General features: G+C 34.8%; 1 protein-coding gene across 14 annotated transcripts in view; it reads left to right on the top strand.

Moving 5' to 3' along the window:
• Window positions 1-18653, top strand: part of EML4 (EMAP like 4) — a 157701-nt gene that overhangs the window by 76441 nt on the left and 62607 nt on the right. For 4 of the 14 annotated variants that reach the window (XM_005600026.4, XM_070236397.1, XM_070236398.1 and 1 more), the window contains 5 exons: window positions 7463-7592; window positions 11108-11281; window positions 13181-13309; window positions 13794-13819; window positions 14019-14051. In XM_005600026.4, the coding sequence (XP_005600083.2) occupies window positions 7463-7592; window positions 11108-11281; window positions 13181-13309; window positions 13794-13819; window positions 14019-14051 (492 nt within the window). Of the gene's footprint in view, window positions 1-7462; window positions 7593-11107; window positions 11282-13180; window positions 13314-13793; window positions 13820-13993; window positions 17798-18653 lie in introns of all 14 variants that reach the window. The other 10 variants (XM_070236394.1, XM_023619168.2, XM_070236393.1 and 7 more) reach the window with 6 other exon arrangements.

Here is an 18653-nt window from a genome sequence, read left to right as displayed (position 1 = left end):
GAGGACAAGAATGAGGGAGGGAGAGATGTATTACAGAGGGACACAACGAAACTTTTGAGGATGATGGCTGTGTTCACTATCTTGACTGTGGTGATTGTTTCACAGGCATGTATGTATGTCAAAATTTGGTAAATTGTGGGGCTGGCCCCGTGGCTGAGTGGTTAAGTTCGTGCGCTCTGCTGCAGGCGGCCCAGTGTTTCGTTGGTTCGAATCCTGGGTGCGGACATGGCACTGCTCATCAAGCCACACTGAGGCAGGGTCCCACATGCCACAACTAGAAGGACCCACAACGAAGAATATACAACTATGTACTGGGGGGGCTTTGGGGAGAAAAAGGAAAAAAATAAAATCTTCAAAAAAAAAAAATTTGGTAAATTGTACACTTTATGTGCGACTTGTATATCAGTTTTATCATTAAAACTGGAGGCAAAAAACAAAAAAAAGTTATGGAAGCAACAAAGAAGTTGAATGTTGGCATTAAGGACATGGAGGAATCAAAGCTGATTTCCTCTTTTCCAATTCATACAGTTCATGGGTGGTAATGTCTTCCTCCATGAATAACGTATTTAATAGAGTAGCAGTTGAGTTGTTTTGTTTGGTGAGAAGAGGGGCATATAAGTTCATGGGGAGATGTTCAGTAGCAGTTAGATATAAAAAATTATGAGAAGGGTATGATGGTGACAAGAGATCTGAAGAGCCCAAATAATAAATCTGAGCAAGAAAAGAAGACCCAGGAAATGAGAGTAAGAAGAAATGGACAGAGAGCTAAGAAGAAATTCAGGCAAGGGCAGTGTCTTAGAAACTAAGGACTTTGTCTTTGCCTGAATGATCAGCATTATTAGATGCTGAAGAAAAGTTGAGCAAGATAAGGACTGAAAAGTATCCATTGAATTCAGTGACAAAGAAGCCACTGGTGATCTTGGCAAGAGAAGTTTCTGTGAAGTGGTCAGATGATACCCAGACTGCAGAAGATTGAGGTGCAGATAGGAAAATATAGGCTACTGAGTCTTTTCCAAATATTAGACTTGGAATGGGGAGGTGCACATTGTGTCTGGGGAGAGTGAGGTTAGAAGGAATACAGGATCAAGGAGTTATTTTGAGTATATAGGTTCTGTATAACGCAGATATTTAAGTGTATGTTTTCTTATATGCCAACAGAAAAGAGGCATCAAAGAAGGAAAGTTTGAAAGGGGGTTATGCTACAGAATCCAAAATTCCTATGTTTAAAACCCTAATCCCTGGGGGCCAGCCTGGTGGCATAGTGGTTAAGTACGTGTGCTCCACTTCGGCAGCCTGGGGTTCACCAGTTTGGATCCCAGGTGCAGACCTACACACCACTCATGAAGCCATGCTTTGGTAGCATCCCACATACAAAATAGAGGAAGATTGGTACAGATGTTAGCGCAGGGCCCATCTTCCTCACCAAAAAACCCCCCCAAAAAAACCCAACCCTAATCCCTGATGTGATGGTATTTGGAGTCGAGGCCTTTGGGAGGTAATGAAGTTATGAGAGTGGAGCCCCCATGATGGGATTAAGTGTCATAATAGGAAAGAAAAGAAAGAGAGCTAGCTTCCCATGCTACCACCCCTCCTCAGTGTGAGGATACCACCAGAAGATAGTCCTCTGCAAACGAGGAATTAGGTTCTCATCAGAATCCAATCTGCTGGCACCTTGATCTTAGAATTCTCAGCCTCCAGAACTGTGAGAAATAAATATTTGTTAGTATAAGCCACCCAGTCTCTGATAATTTGTTGTAGTAGCCCGAGCGGACTAAGACAGGTTGAAAGAGGGGAAGGAAAGAATAGTTGGCAGAACAGAGTTCCTTCAGAAGCAGGTTGGGATGAGCCTTGGTAGTCCAAAGGCAAGACTAGTCTTCAACAAAAAAGGTAAACAGAGGTACAACAAAAGTGTAGAGATGGGTCCGGATCAGATAATGAACATTGAGTGAGATAATGAACTTGAGTTCTGCAGGCAATGAGGAGTTACCAAGGATATTTGATTAATTTTTAAATATATATATTTAATATTATACAAATAACTATATTGGGAAGGAATTTTAAAAAGAAAAAGTGACCCCAAATTTTACCATATTAATATAATATAGGTTTCCATTTTTCCCACTTCCATGAAAGGCTATAATTTAAGGGAGAAAACACGAAGAGATCTTTGTCTCAGAAAGGTAAATCTAACAGATGGCTAGGAGGAGCCAGGCAAGGGTTATGGATGAAGGTAAGGCGTGGTGGTGCAGAGTGCAAACATGGAGATCATTTCAGAGACACAGAGGATGAGGAACCATAGGATTTGAGGATGACGGGAGAGAGTCAGAAACAATTAGTTTCTAACTTGAATGGCGGGATAAATTAGATGCAATTTACCTTGTAAATTGAGGCAAGTAATCAGTGGTCATCTGATCCTAACTCACCTTTACACCTTTGTTGAAGACCAGTCTTGCCTTAGGACTGCTGAGGCCCACCCCCAACCTGTTTCTGAAGAAATCTTGTTCCACCAACTCTTCTTTCTTTCCCCTCATCTAACCTTTTCTCATATTCTCTCCCTTTGATGGCTGTGAGTATCTGCTTGTTGTAGCCAAGTAGTCAAAAAGTTATCCTCCTGTGTTAGCTGGTTTTATTATTGAAGATCAGAAGCACCTGAACTAAATGGTAACCTATAGGAGGGAGGAAGTGGGGATGTGTTCAGGGAGGGGTTCGCAGAGACTTCAGCTCTAATGGTAATATATTTACATTTACGTTATTCAAAAGTCAAAACCATGGTTTCTCTTCTGATAATGGCTGAATAAAGCTCCTTTATATTCCTTTAACTATAAACCTAACAGCAATTCTTACAGCATAGGGTAATTTGAATAGAATTGGAAGACTTCTGCAAAGTTTTAGTTGGTCAGTTTTTAATATTTTCTGCACAGTAGCATTTTAAGTAATGTTCAGTTAAGTGTCACAGGATGACTCAGTCTTATAAATATATTAATGTTTGGAAGAGTGTATTTCATAATTAGTAACTGAAATTTCACCATGAAGTTGAAATTGCTGAGGAAGGAATCAAAATTGTCACATCAGTATCAATATCAATTTGGGTTAGTAATTTCTAGAAATACTGAATTGAGGTGGATTGAGGCATTAGTAAAAGAATGGTAATTATTTTTTTTAATGACATTCAAGAGAATGCAGAAAATTCAAATGCAACTGAAACAATTCCATTAATGTGAAAAGCAGAGATTATGTATTTATGAATTATACATATAAACAGGATTATGTATATATGTTTTGAACAATGCCAGCAATTTGTTGGTCGTTAGCAAATAGAAGACCCACAGGTTATTAAATTCCAAATGAGTTACAGAGGACTTAACTATTTCTCGTGCAAATTGTGACCCTAATCAGAATATTTAGAAACTCAAGAGATTATCTCATTTTTAGTAACTAGAAGTATAATGTTTATCTTTCTGTTGGAGACAATTGCTAGGTTGGTGTGTATGAAATACAAGCTCTTTTTTCTCCTTGAGGTAAAAGAACTTGAAGGAACTTTTCTCTATTTATATATTTGTTTATAAGAGAGCATCTGACATAATTTAAAACAGGAAATCCAGAGGTAACTATTGATCCGTGACCTATCTCACTGCTATGCTCTAGTTCTTCAGATATAGAACATTCATACCTAATTCATTCCTGGAATGCTTACATCATATGTATATCTTGATTGGGGGAGATTCTGATAAAGAAATAAAAAATATAAAATTATTATTTGTACTTGAATCTATAGTGTGGCTCCATAATTTCTCCTATGTTGTCTTCAATTTGGTTTTCTTTCACTAGTGACTATACAGTCAACCAAATCCAATGAGAATTCAATTTAGGCTAAAGATTTGTCATTTTCAACATATAGTTCTTGATAATTTTCAGTCATATGTTTCTGAGACCTACTTTTTCATTCACATCAGCACCTTCATTTTTCTAATTTTCCATTCACTTTACATAATAAGGGTAATAAAATATTCAAATTAATGTTCCTACTCTATGGAGTAAATGTCATAACTGGCTTAGTAGTTGGAAACCTTTACGTCAAATAATAAAAAGGAAGCCCATTATATATAGGCCTCAAAATGGCCAAGACATCAAAAAATGTCTTGTCTTTTTGGAGTAAATATCTAAGATGTGAATAAATTGCCTACTGAGACTGATAAAAACTATGAGGCACACACTGTCATCTAATTGTGTGAAGATGAATGAGAATTCCACAAGATATCTTGAAAGCATTTGAAGAATTGAACAGTGAACTGTAGGACTTGGAAACATTGGTGATGTGATGGTTTTTTCTAACTTTTTTTTATTGTGGTAAAATATACATAACATAAAACCTTACCATTTTAACCATTTTTAGGTGTACAGTTTAGTGGTATTAAAAAATTCTCATTGTTGTACAACCATCACCACCATCCATCTCCAGAACTCTTTCATCTTTCCAACCTGAAACTTTTTACCCCTTAAACAATTGACTCCACATTCTTCCCTGCCCTCCATCCCTAGCACCTACCATTCTATTTTCTATTTCTATGAATTTGACTAATCTGGGTACCTCATTTAATAGAAATCATGCAAAATTTGTCATTTTATGTCTGGCTCATTTCACTTAGAGTAATGTCTTCAAGATTCATCCATGTTAAAGCATATTTCACAATTTCATTCCTTTTTTAGGCCGAATATTCCATTATATGTATATACCGCATTTGGTTATCTATTCATCTGTCAGTGAACATTGGGGTGGTTTTCACCTTTTGGCTATTGTGAACAATGCTGCTATGAACATGGGCGTGCAAATATCTGCTTGACTCCCTGCTTTCAGGTCTTTTGGGTATATATGCCTGGAAGTGGAATTGCCAGATCATATGGTAATTCCATGTTTAATTTTTTGAAGAACAGCCAATACTGTTTTTCACAGTAGGTGCACCATTTTACATTCCTACCAGAAATACACGAGGGTTCCAATTTCTCCACATCCTTGCCTCACTTTTTGTTTTCAGTTTTTATTTTGATAATAGCCATCCTACTGGATGTGATTGATCCGTTGTTTGAGATGAGGTTTGGAACATTGAAAGAGAACATGAGAAGTAGGTTGTAGACTTTGTCTTTTATATAGTGACTAATGGGTTTTTTTGTGTGTAACAAAAAAGTGAAAAAAACATTTATATTTCAAAAACTAATTGTTATTGATAGAGCAAAAGCAGTCCTCAAAGGAATATTTATAGCTGTAAATGCCTACATTAAAGAAGAAGAAAGATCTCAATTAATAACCTAACTTTAACAAAATAGGAAAAGAAAAAAAAAACTAAATCTGAAGCTAGCAGAAAGAAGGCAATAAAAAAGATCAGAGATAAATGAAGTAGAGAATGGAAAAATGATAAAATCAACAAATCAAAAGTGTTTTTTTTGAAAAGATGAACAAACTTGACAAACCTTTAGCTAGAAAGAGTAAGAAAAAAAGAAGGAAGCCCTAGATTGCTAGAATCAGAAATGAAAGTGGGGACACTACTACCAGCCTTATAGAAATAAAAGGATTATAAGAGAGCGCTTAGAACAGTTTACATCATATATTCTTATTGAAAAATGGGCAAAGGACTTGAGTAGATATTTCTCCAAAGAAGATATACAAATGGCCGATAAGCCCAGTAAAAGATTCTCATTATTAGAGAAATGCAAATCAAAACTATGGTGAGATAGCCCTTAACACTCACTGAAATGGCTATAATTTTTTTTAAAAACTAAAAATAAATGTTGGCAAGGATGTGGTGAAGTTGGAACCCTCGTATGTTGCTGTTGGGATTGTATAATGGTGCAGCTGCTATATTGGACAGTTCCTCAATAAGTTAAACGTAAAATTACCATGTGACCCAGCAGTTCTACTCCTAGTTATATACCCCAAAGAACTGAAAACAGATGTTCAAATGAAAACTAGTATACAAATGTTTATGCTAGGACTATTTACAGTAGTCAAAGAGTGGAAACAATGCATCTGTCCATCAACAGAAGGATAGATTAAAAAAACATGGTGTATTTATACAATGGAATATTGTTCAACCATAAAAAAGAACAAAATACTCATACATGCTGCCACATGGATGCACCTTGAAAACGTTACGCTAAGTGAAAAGCCGGACACAAAAGAGCACATATTGTGTGATTCCATGTATATGAAATGTTTGGAATAGGCAGATCTACAGGGATAATGAAGTGTAACGGTTGACAAGGACTGTGGGGAAGAAGGAGGGAATGGGGAGTGGCTGCTTAATGAGTACAAAGTTTCTGTTTACGGTGACGAAAAGGTTCTGGAACTGAATAGTGGTGATGGTTGCACAACACTGTGAATATACTGAATGCCGCTGAATTGTACATTTTGAAATGGTTAAAATGGTAAATCTTATGAATATTTTACCACAAGTGAAAAAAAAATCTGTCCATAGAACAAGAAGTCACCTCTTTGGCGGATTAGCCCTAGATCTGATGACCAGGGATATTAGCATTATTTGGAGGTTGTTTATTATATGTGAAATTTTTCCTATGAAGTTTAGAAAAATAAATACAGTAGGTTTCCCCCTTTCTGTCTTCTGAATCATTCAGTCTGAGGTAGGGTCTAAGAATCTCTTTATAAGGAAGCACTTTAGATAATTATGATACAAGTGGTCCCCAGCATCTTATTGTCAAAAATGCAGTATTATACCGTCATGTATAGTACACACATAGGGTGTGCTGAATATTTTAGCTCTCCACACAAAAGTTTTTCTCTCTCTCTGCTTTTATGAAGATAAGCATACAAACAGAAATGTGAGATTGGCCGAATCTGAAAGTAAGATTTTCTTGTTTGCATGTGAGAAAACTGAGTCTGAAAATTCAAAACTATTCTCTATTCCCAAATCTTTAAGTGTCCTTGCCTCTTAGTAGATGTGGCTGGTTCATCTTGTGACTTTAAGTCTCCCTGACCATACCCACGTAGCCATCATACATTTATTCCAATCTTCCTAATGTATAAATTAAGAAAGCAGAGGCTACTTTATATACTTGATTTATATGGAATAAAATTGAGATTTAACATGTGGTTTCTAGGATTTCTAATTAATTTAATTTCAGCAGATCCTGAGTTATTTCTGAAAATCAGTGATGTGAGGATTTGTGGTTTACTTGAGGTACAACTTTGTGTGCTTTAAAGCTGCTATGTGTGGAGAGCAAACCATTTAGCTAGAGCATGAGTCTAGCTGCAGTTCAGCAGTTGAGCGTGGCTTTTCTATAGGTCCGTTTTAATGAGATTAAATCTTGAGACAATAATATTGTATGCTCTGTACCAGGGAGAGCAATCTGCTTACTAGTTCTAAACACTAATGGACTTAATTTTTTAAACTGCAGTCCTTGAGGAGTATTTTGAATTTGATGTAAACATCTTTTTCTTAACCACCTTTAGGCCCTGCAGTCCTTCGAGAAGCTATTTCCATGTCCTCTATAACCAATGGGAGTGGTGCAAACAGAAAACCAAGCCACACCAGCTCTGTCTCAATTGCAAGAAAAGAAACTCTTTCATCTGCTGCTAAAAGGTATCCATTTGTAAGGGAGAAAAAATTTAACATTGCAAAATTGTCTGAATGTGATAACTCAGTCTACTTTTGATAAGAATATGAAATAGAGCTGAATGGAATTCAAGTGAGCATGTCCTTTGAATTCTTTGACTCTGATTGTAGAGACTTCCAGCCTATACTCACTCAGTTAATGTTCATCATATCTATTGAGTTGTGTGAGGACACTTTTGGTTCTTAGTAAAGAAAGAAAGCAGTTTCATTTGCTGTTTTGACTTTGTTTTGTTTCTTTTAAATTTTCTTATAAGCATTTGTTGATAGCATTACTATATTTAATGTAATTATATAAGTGAATTTTCCATAGGAAGTGAAACACTTGGTACAGCATTTTTAAAGGAGAAATAAAATCTTTGATATATATCTACGTTCGTGGGAGGTTAAACCACTGTTATAACTTTTATTCTTTAGTTATGACTATAAAATTAAGGCTTAATTCAAAATATTCTAGGATTGCATGTGTATTCTAGTTTATGTGTATATGTTAGGGCATGATGGTCAGGAGGGCAGTGGAAATACTGCATTATGAAATTTTCAGTGGATTACATATTTACATTCTGTATGTTCTTTTCATCAATTAATCTATTCTTCCAATAAAATTGCTTACAGGATTTTTCCACTTTTGTGTAATTCCCAGCAAAATATTCCATATAGAGTTTGGAGAGACGATAAGAGATCAACTACATAATCTTAGAACTGTCTTCTTCAAAAAATGATTGAGTACTTTAAGTAATAGAGTATTTAAAATATACTGATGGAAAATGGTTGCCTCAGTAAACTAATGCCAGTGAATGAAATATTCATCAATGTGGATTTACGATTGTTAACCAGACATTTGGCTACAAGAATGGTGAAGAAATGACAAGATCTTTAGGCCTTTTAAAAGCCCCATCTAGAATTCAGTCTTTTTCCTTTTTTCCTGAGGAAGATTTGCCCTGAGCTAACATCTGTCACCAGTCTTCCTTTTTTCTTGAGGAGGATTAGCCCTGAGCTAACATCTGTGCCAGTCTTCCTTATTTTGTATGTGGGTCGCTGCCACAGTATGGCCACTGACCAGTGGTGTAGGTCTGTGCCGTGAACCGAACCTAGGCCATTGAAGTGGAGTGCACCCAACTTAACCACTAGGCAATGGGGCCAGCCCCTAGAATTCAGTCTTTGAAGTCATTGTCATTACAGAGTCTAGACTTCCTCCTCCAAAGCATACCAAAATTTATTACCTGTGCTCCACTTTCAGCAGAAGAGGGAAAATTATAAGAAAACAAACAGTGGAATTTTTTAATACAGCTTTTTTTTTTTAATTTTATTTTTTTTCCTTTTTCTCCCCAAAGCTCCCCGGTACATAGTTACATATTCTTAGTTGTGGGTCCTTCCGGTTGTGGCATATGGGCTGCTGCCTCAGCATGGCCTGATGAGCGGTGCCATGTCCATGCCCAGGATTCGAACCGGTGAAACCCTGGGCTGCCGCAGCAGAGCACATGAACTTAACCACTGGGCCACAGGGCTGGCCCCTTTAATACATTTTTTAATAAACTTCTTTGTTGTATCCAGTAATAGTTTGAATTCAGCCATTTTTCTCAGATAGCTGTAGTTCTGTGGAGTGATCAGTGTTAATGCATGATAGTGACTCAGCAATCGAAGATCAGCTGAGGTGGTTACTTTTGATGCAGGGACTGTATTTTGCTTTTAAATAACCCAGGAGGAGAATCTCTTTTAGGTTGTACTGGGCCCACATAAGACTAGTGGTTTATGTATTCAGGATAGTTTGAAGACCAAGAAGAAAGAAGTAATTTCTAACTCAGTTTTAAATTTCAAAGTTAGTATTTTATATTTTTGAGGTAGAGTTGTATTTCTTCAGCACATACTTTAAAAATTGAACATAAAGTAGACAGTCAGTGGCCAGTCTGAAGTCAGTATCAGAATTGAATCAGATTAAGAAATGTCACTGTCAAAATTATATTTTAACATTTTAACTATTATAATGTGACAAATTATATACTGTGTATATTTGTTTCAGATGTTTTTAAACATATTTTCTTGTAGATTATGCACCTTATAGTCAGGTTGCAAAATGTCCTTTGATCAAGAAGTGTAGACATTTGATGGTTTTCTACCTTTTTAACCCTGGAATTCAAGGCTTGATTCCATCTGCTTTGTAATATTGTCAAAAGTGTTTGTGCAATATAAGGACTCTTATCCAGTGTGATTGGGAATGGCAGGTGCTTCATTAATCAGAAGTCAAAGTGTGGAATCACAAGAATTTATACACAAATATCTCAAATATTTTCATTTAAAATATATTCACATATATTCATTTGTCAATTTTATTGTGAAAGGCCAAGCCTCCCACCCCCTTTCTTTCTAAGTTATGCATCTCTGATTGGATTCTTTGCTGACACTCTTGCATAAAATACACTCATAAATTATTTTTTATAATTTTTAATTTCACTTTTTAAGACAGTAAAAAATTGAAAACTCTTGCAAAACAATATGAATTAGAACCCATCTCTTTTTCTATGATTTTTCCCTCAACCTTTTATAATTGTCTCACCTAGACAAAATTTAACAGCAGTTTTTTTAAGTAACTCATTTTTTTTCCCCTGATGAAGATTAGCCCTGAGCTAACATCTGTTTCCAATCTTCCTCTTTTTTTTTTGTTTGAGGAAGATTAGCCCTGAACTAACATCTGTGCCAGTCTTCTTCCACTTTATATGTGAGTCGCTGCCACAGCATGGCTGATGAATAGTGTAGGTCTGCACCTGGGATGCAGACCCTCGAACCCACGCCACCAAAGTAGAGCATGCTGAACCCCAACCACTATGCCATGGGACTGGCCCCTAGTAACTCATTTTTATGGAATCTTTCCAGAGCATTCAATTTAGTTTTCATAGAAATTACACTTTTCTTTTCTATGTATATTTTGTCAATTTCATTATATTTAATTAACTTACGTAATTAAAGTAACAAGCACAACTGGTATAAACAGGTTTGGGAAAAAACACAGTTGACTCTTGATAAGTTTAAAACTCAGCTGGTGGGAGCAGAAGTACACAGAAGAAATGGGAACTCCAGAATAACCTACTAAACAACAAGCATTTAGTGTGCCTTGGGTGTCAACCAGTATGTTTTACAGAGGTGATAGAAGGTGTCACTAACGTTCTGGTTTGGGTAAGTTGAAGTCCATGAAGAGAGCTTCGACAGAACAGTCCCCTAAAATGGCATAATGCATTAGGGCCATTTTGGTCCAGAGGGACAATCTTCATAGGATATATTGTCTTAGAATCCTTATCAATTCTTCACTGAAGCTTTTAATAGTTTCCAAATTTGAAAGAAATATTTTTATTATTGAGTGAAAGCAGTGTAAATTGTATTAGACATATGATTTAGGATTTTGAGTTATATAATAATCACTTTTTCCATCGTTTGATATCTTTTTTATTTGTGTAAATATGTGTTGTTCCATGTTATACTTTATTTTACAGTGGTACAGAAAAAAAGAAAGAAAAACCACAAGGACAGAGAGAAAAAAAAGAGGATTCTCATTCTAATGATCAAAGTCCACAAATACGAGCATCACCTTCTCCCCAGCCCTCTTCACAGCCTCTCCAAATACACAGACAAACTCAAGAAAGCAAGAATTCTACTCCCACCAAAAGGTTTTAACTGTCCCCAAGTACAGAGCTAGGGAATGGTTGTAATGATACCTAAATTCTGTGACTGAGAAAAAGTTGGCTGTTCATGGATTCCAACAGAAAAGTCTAGTGGCTTTTTTCCCCCTTCTTTCTTGCTATAATTTGTATTTTACCACATTGGGGAATGAAGATTTAAGGTCAAAATTTCTCAGTTAAAACTGGGAAAAAAATGTTATGAACAACTTGATGAAAGGAAGGCAGAAATAACCTACTCTAAAACCAAAACAGTATTTTTATAATAAAATTATAGAATATTTTTAAATTTATTATATAACTATGCATAAATTTATAGCCATGGATAGAAAATTGCCACATGTCATTATCCTCACCATATTTTGGCATCATTACAACCTTCAGCTTGCAAGGGCCCTTCTCAACAAATGGCTCATCATTGTGACTGCATCTCAAGTTTCAGTTTGGGGTTTTGGGAGGATAAGTTCTTGCTTGACTAGAGAAATGAATCCATTTCACCTGGTCTTTTCTATACTAAAGGCTTGCTTGAGGGCTTCTCTCTGTGTCTGTAATAATTAATATTTTAAAGTTATGAGAGAGGGAGAAGGGAGAAACATTCTAACAATGTGTGTGAGCCTAAATTGGGGATCTAAACCTGCATGCTGGGAGTTCAAAGCTGCAGCTGCCTTGTAATTGAATATTTAGACAAACTTCATGAAATTTTCCTGCTTTAGAAATTCTGATTCAAGCTTTATGATTAGGAGTAGATATATTTTATCACCATATTTCTGCTTGGAAATCTTAGGAAAATATTAAACCATTCCCAGAACTGGCTAGGATTTTAGTAAAATAAATGACAACCATTCCTAAAAGATTTAGAATATATTTTTATTTGATCAGTTTAATATTTTGCCTCAAATCTCTAATAGAAATTTGGGAAAACAAAATATCCTTCACTTGACTGATGCATGTTTAACATTTTAAAAAGGCTTTGTCTGTGTGTCTCATGCAGATTCTTATGCTATCTAAATGGTTTATAGTTCTTCTGCCTGGTCTCACGTGGAATTTTCTTTGGATATAGCTTATTAATGTTACGCAACTTTGGATTGTGTGTGATTAAAGATTGCTTTTTCATAATCAATCTCTTTAAGGTTCTGACTTGACTTGGTATCTTCTTTGTCCCAGATCTTTTTTTCAGCTTCTTAAGGTCTCCTGGAAATGTGCTTGCCATTCTAAATTGCTCTTTGGATATGCTATTGCAAGAAGTATTGAAGGCTGGATGAGTTGTAGGATAGTTAGCAATGCAGCCCAGAAATCATTTATAAATCAAAAAATTTCAGTTATCAGTATATGGATTCAGTGTTGATAATACAACCCTTTTGTGTTAAATCATGTTTATTTCTGACATGGGTAGAATTGTCTCTAAAAGATATAAACAAGAGTTTTACTTTTAGTCCCACAGTTTATTTAGAAATTGTTGTTTGTACCACATACAATTTAATTACATGAGGACGTTAAAAATGAAAATAGCAGCCTTGTAATGACTATGAAACAGTACAGGTTTTTCCATAAATTCACACAATGTCACAAATTATGAGAAATATTATTACTCAGAGATTTAAGCAAATGAGTTTCTACTAACAAAAGGTACACGGGTTTTTTTAAATCAGGTAATATTTTTTCTAGTGAATCTTCTGAACAATAATGAAAATTATAAAATAGACTTGCTAATTGCCTTGTTTAACTCCTTCACTCATCCAAGCAGAACCTTTCAACTAATCCTTTCTTCTCTTTTCTGAATTAGCTTTAAGGAAATGTTAATTGCTGCTTTTGTGTTCTATTTAAACTGTCAATTACATGTCATTGCTACTCATAGAATTTTTCTCTAAGAAATTAATATGTTTCTTCCAGCATAAAACGACAACCAACAGCTGAAAAGTCACATAATTCGTGGGAAAATTCAGATGATAGTCGTAATAAATTATTGAGGGCAGTTTCAACATCAAAATTAATATCAAAAGTTATAAAAAATACAGACAAGTAAGTATTACACTTTCTCACTTATATCTGAAAATTAATAATTCTGTGACTGTCATGTTTGCATGTGTACAATTATGTGCCTGGTTTGAATCATTTTTTTAAAAAATCTATATTATTTCTTTTTTTCTTCCAAGTGTATTTTTTTCTTACGTGTTCTAAAAGTGTGCTATGTCTTCCTGTTAATGCTCCCCAACTCAAATAATAAATCTCAATAATCTCGTAAAATTTGAGTATTGTTCATAAGTTCTTTCTATGTTTTCACAATTTAGGTGATCTTATGGAATATTCGTTGTTTTATAAAACAGTATATATTATTAGTATTTGAGACCAGTGAGAAACTTTTAAAAATATTGATGCCTGAATTTCACTTGTAGAGATTTATCTGGGGTGTGGTCTAGGCATTGAAGCTTTTACAGTTTCTTCAGGTGATTCTTATGGTCAGCCAAATAGTTATAAAATAAATGTCTTTGAATTCCTTTTGTAGGCATAAAGATGTCATCATCAACCAAGGTAAATTAAAAATCCTTTTTAAAAAAAAATTTATCTTGCTTTTCTACATCAGTTAAATTTTTGCTAATTGATAAGACTTGACTTATTTTCATTCAGTGTACTTTATTAGTTCATAGTAATCAGAGAAGTGCGTTATTGTAGTCATTTAAGAAAATGTCCAATTTTTATTGTAAGATAATGTCATTTTTGTCTCAACCAGCAAAAATGTCAACCCGTGAAAAAAACAGCCAAGGTAAGAATAAGCTACACAGTTAGCCATCTTCTAAGTTAATTTCTTCCTGGATCTCTTATTTGGCTTTTCATTATTTATACTGCCTGACTTTCCTCATAATAAAGGAAATATGGTTATTTGAACTAGAGAATCCAACTACTTTTCTAAAAGTCCATCTTATTTCTGTGAGATCTAGAGATATTCAAGATCAATAGTAGAAATAAATATAGCATTGCAAAGAGGTACTATAAAATACTAAAGGGAATTTTCCCGCGTCTTAAAAAAAATGGAAGTTGTACTCAGAAAAGCCATTTAAGAGATTGATAAATTTTAACTCAATTTCCTGTCTTGCCAACTTCATTGCAAATAATCACTCATTTCCTGAAGCTAAGACTGAAAACATAATGAGTCTAGCAAATCCATTTCCTCTTAAATTTTTTTATATTAATTGTAATTTCTAGCTACTTGCTGTTGTTGGCTTGTTCTGACCAAAAAAGGAGAGCAGACTTTCTGTAAATGTGTATTTAATTTAATTACAAAGTAGGTAAGTTTTATACATCAGTTTTACATTCTCCTTAGATTGCCTGCAGATTTACTGGAAGCATGCTGTTCTAAATGAGAGCATGTCCCTTCTATGCATGCTTGTTACAGCTCATTGCTATGTGTCACAGTTATCTTCATTTTCTGGGCTAGTACATTAATCAGCTACAATGTAGTTAAAGTTTTTGTTAGAGATTTAACTTAATTCCTATGAATTTTTACTTTCTTTGGTTCTAATAAGAAAAGAAATATTTATTTGTAATCTTCTTTGGATCATTTGTTTTTATATAGAAATTCTAAATGAAGTTGATTTTTGCTGACATGCTTCTCCTTTAGTTAGATCTTACTTTCTCCTTTATAATTAAGTATAGATTAAGTAATGATTGAAATACTTTAAGGAATAAAATGAAATTTTATTTACAGAGACAATTCATATTATACATCAAAACATTTTTGAAAATTGAGGTAGTGGTATATAGTGAAAAGAGCAGTGAATGAAATCTGTGTATAGTGGTCCTGGTTCTCCTGCATAATAGCCTTGTGACCTGGGCAGGATGACAATGACTTGGAGTAGTTTTCTAATCTGAGAATAATAACTATAAAGCTTACTTCACATGACTGCTGAAGGATGAAATATTATATATGAAAGTACTTTAAAAATAGAAAACACTCTAACTATAAAAATGGTGCTATTATTACATGTTTTGCTAAAGAGCTCATTTTATAAAATCCTTGTAGGGTAAATGAGAAAGGGCTGTGTGCCTCTTTCTCATGTTGTGGTGTGTTCTTCAGAAGGAAAAAGGATCTTAAGATTAGTGTATAATAAGTGAGTGGTTTGTGTTGGTGACAGTTTTCAAAACCATTCAGGTAAGCAAGTAAATAAATTTTAGCCAGCGTCTGGGAAGAAGGATGGAATGAAAAGCTGGAAAAGATAATAGAAAAATAAGTTAAATTCTTTTACAAGAATTTGAACTCAAAAAGATTGTCCCAGATGTTGGAATTTAATAATGTCAAATGTTGCTTGCATTAAGCCTTATTTTTGGAATTTGAGTTTATTCCTTTGCCACTTTAATCAGCTGTATCCTATCTGGAGTATAGACTCTATCACTAGAGTGTATTTTCAAGGAGAATTGTGCTTCAGCCTGTTGTGTAGTTCAGGCCTGACTGAAACTGATGCAGAGCCTGTACAAAGAAGGAGGTGGATTCTAGATGGGTTAGGAGATTACAGGTAGAGTATAGGAGATAAGAAACAAAGGGAATCTATGAAGGCTAGCTTGAGCAACTAGATAAGAGGCATCTACTAAACTAAGGAACATTTGAGAAGCAGTAGATGTGTGGAAAAGAATAGGAGTTTGGTTTTGGAGAGTTATGCTTGTGTATAAGACAGTCTACTTGTACGGATGTGTATCAAGCAACATAGTATAGATGTTTAAATCATGCGTATTTTGGAGTCCAGAGACTGGGTTCACCATTTACTTAGCTATGTGACCTTAAACAGGTTACTTCACCTTCTTTTAAGTCTTTGTTTTCTCATCTATAATTGAGACAATAGTAAACTCTCAAAAGGTTATTATAAAAATTAAACATAATAATAAAGTGTTTAAACATAGTACTTGGCACGTAGTACCAAACAGATTTTGGTTAACAGTAAAACTTTGCACTCAAATGTGTAGAGTAAGATGGAAAGACCATTAAATGGATGATCTTCGTTTGATATAAGTTGCGGATCTATTTTAAAAGTTTGGCATTCGTTTTGCATAGCATATTTACAACACAATTTCTTATACTGTAGATATTAATCCAAAACATCTTTCATTTTTGGACAATCTTTTAAAAATATGACATTAATTTCTCTACCACTTTACTGACAATGGCAAGTGTGACTTGCTCCAAGCCATCTGCTTTGATTTGGGAAGCAGCCTATTTACATTTGGTACATTTTGGTGAATGATAGCAGAGAAAACTTTACCTGGAAGGCCTATGTCCTTCTGGCACAGCAGAGTAGAAGAGGTGTGAAACTGCATATTCTGAATAGCAGTTAGGCAGATGGAAGCCTGGTTGAAAGCATTAGGAATGGGATGTCCACAAGGCAATCTCTGAGGCTAGATGTGGGAGGAAGGATAGGTTATACCACTAAAATGAGGCTCTCACTGACTTAGATCTTTATCTCTACTCAAATTCCTGAAGCCTAAACCCCTTTTCATTAATCTTCTCTCTAGTTCTGTTGGATTCTGCTCCCACCGCAAGAGAAATAAAGACTTAGCGTATCAAGTTAAACCATGAATAAATTTTCCTGTAGAACTATTTATTGTTAAATATAGCAGTTAGGTTTCAATATAATACTATTCATTTGATAAGTTACTGATTAGAAAGTTTTTTGAGCTAACTTGGGGAACTATAACCTCATCCTTATAATAGTTCTCAAGTATATTACGTTTTTTAAATATGGAAAATGTGTCACATGTCCTCATTTCCAGAGCAGAACCTGAATGTCCTCAAATTATTGCATGTTACTGTTTTTTTCAGGCTTCAGTAATCTTAAATCATTTTTCTCTTGTAGCATCTTAAACTTCTGCTGTTTAGAATTAGCATATAATTAATTATCTGGTCATGTTGAGAACCTGAATGACTCAGATGCCTACTGGAGAGACATCTGCTTAATTGAGGAAAAGAACTCATCAATCACCAAATCACACTCTTACTTCCTCTTACAGGGCTACCTCACTGCTTTAAGATTAGATTCTTTTTTGTTTAACTACCAAATCAATGTGGTAATATCCTAACTACAGGTGTATTTAGATGGAAGACAGTTACTATAATACCTTAGAAAATCGAGAAGTAATCAACTATTTCTTACTAACTACCTGTCTAAAAATGGCTTCAGGTGAAAAATACTTTAAAAGGCGTTTTGAAATACATACTGTCTAAAATCCTTTGGTAATTTGTTGTAGCCAAACAGTTCAAATAATTTTAAAATATGTAATATAAACTCATTTACAAAATTGGAGAAAGGTAAAAAAACACCTGAATAATCTTGTTATTTTAGCATCTATTACAGTTCTGATATGTTTCTATATTGTTCTTTATCACATACACATTTGAAATATTAATTCATTTAACAAATATGTGTTGAGTGCTGGTTTTGTCAGGCGCTGTCCTAGGCACTCAGAGGTACAGCAGTTACAATGTCTGGACTCGGAAACTTACGTTCTACATATAAGAAACAGGTAATAAATATTTAATATATCAGGAGGTAATACATATTAGGAAAGAGTAAGGAGAGTAGAGAATTGCTATTTTATGTAGAGTGGTTAGAGAAGACATTTCTGATAAAGTGACATTTGAGCCACCTGACAGAAGTGGGGGAAATATGTAGATAACTGGAGAAAAGAATTTCGTGAGCAGAGATAACTGGAAGAACATAAGCCCCGAGGCAAGAGCTTTCTTGCTGTGTTATTAACAGCAAGGAGGTCGTTGATCATAGTGTGCATACAATTTTGTATTTGTTAACATGACATTTATAAAATATGGATTCATTCTAAGCAACAGAAGCTCCATTAGACACCTCATTTAGGAAAGGGAAGCAAAGTGGTTTAGTGGAAAGAGCGTAAGAGTAGTAAAGCATGAGACCTAGCTGGGCTGAAATGACCTGTATCACAGAGATTTAAAGAATCAGAATCCTACAATGACTAAAATTATGAGCATAGGTTGAGGAGAAGCTCAAAATTCTACTTGCCAAAGGAAATTATGGAAAAAATGAAACATTGTTCATGTGATAATAAATTTTTCCTGTGTCTCTGAGACCTTGGGCCTTGTTTCCTCACATTTAGGTAGGCTTAGACTATACGTCACTAAGGGTCTCATTTTTAATAACTTTTTGGAAGTTCGTTCTTGTAGCAAATAGAAAATGGAGGGCAAGTCCCCATCTCCACTAACTTCCTTTTAAAGAATTTGAATGCAGGGCTTTTGTTCAGAGACTTGTGTTGTTTTTTGACCTGTTGGTTCTAGGCATGTTCTGTCCTAAAACCTGATCACACCTGTGTAAACTGAGCATTGTATCTGATAGGATAGCTAAAATTTACC

The sequence above is a fragment of the Equus caballus genome, chromosome 15, assembly GCF_041296265.1.
Source record: "Equus caballus isolate H_3958 breed thoroughbred chromosome 15, TB-T2T, whole genome shotgun sequence".
Classification (NCBI taxonomy): domain Eukaryota; kingdom Metazoa; phylum Chordata; class Mammalia; order Perissodactyla; family Equidae; genus Equus; species Equus caballus.
The sequence above is the reverse complement of the archived record's forward strand: the minus strand, read 5'-3'. Positions and strand labels throughout refer to the sequence as shown.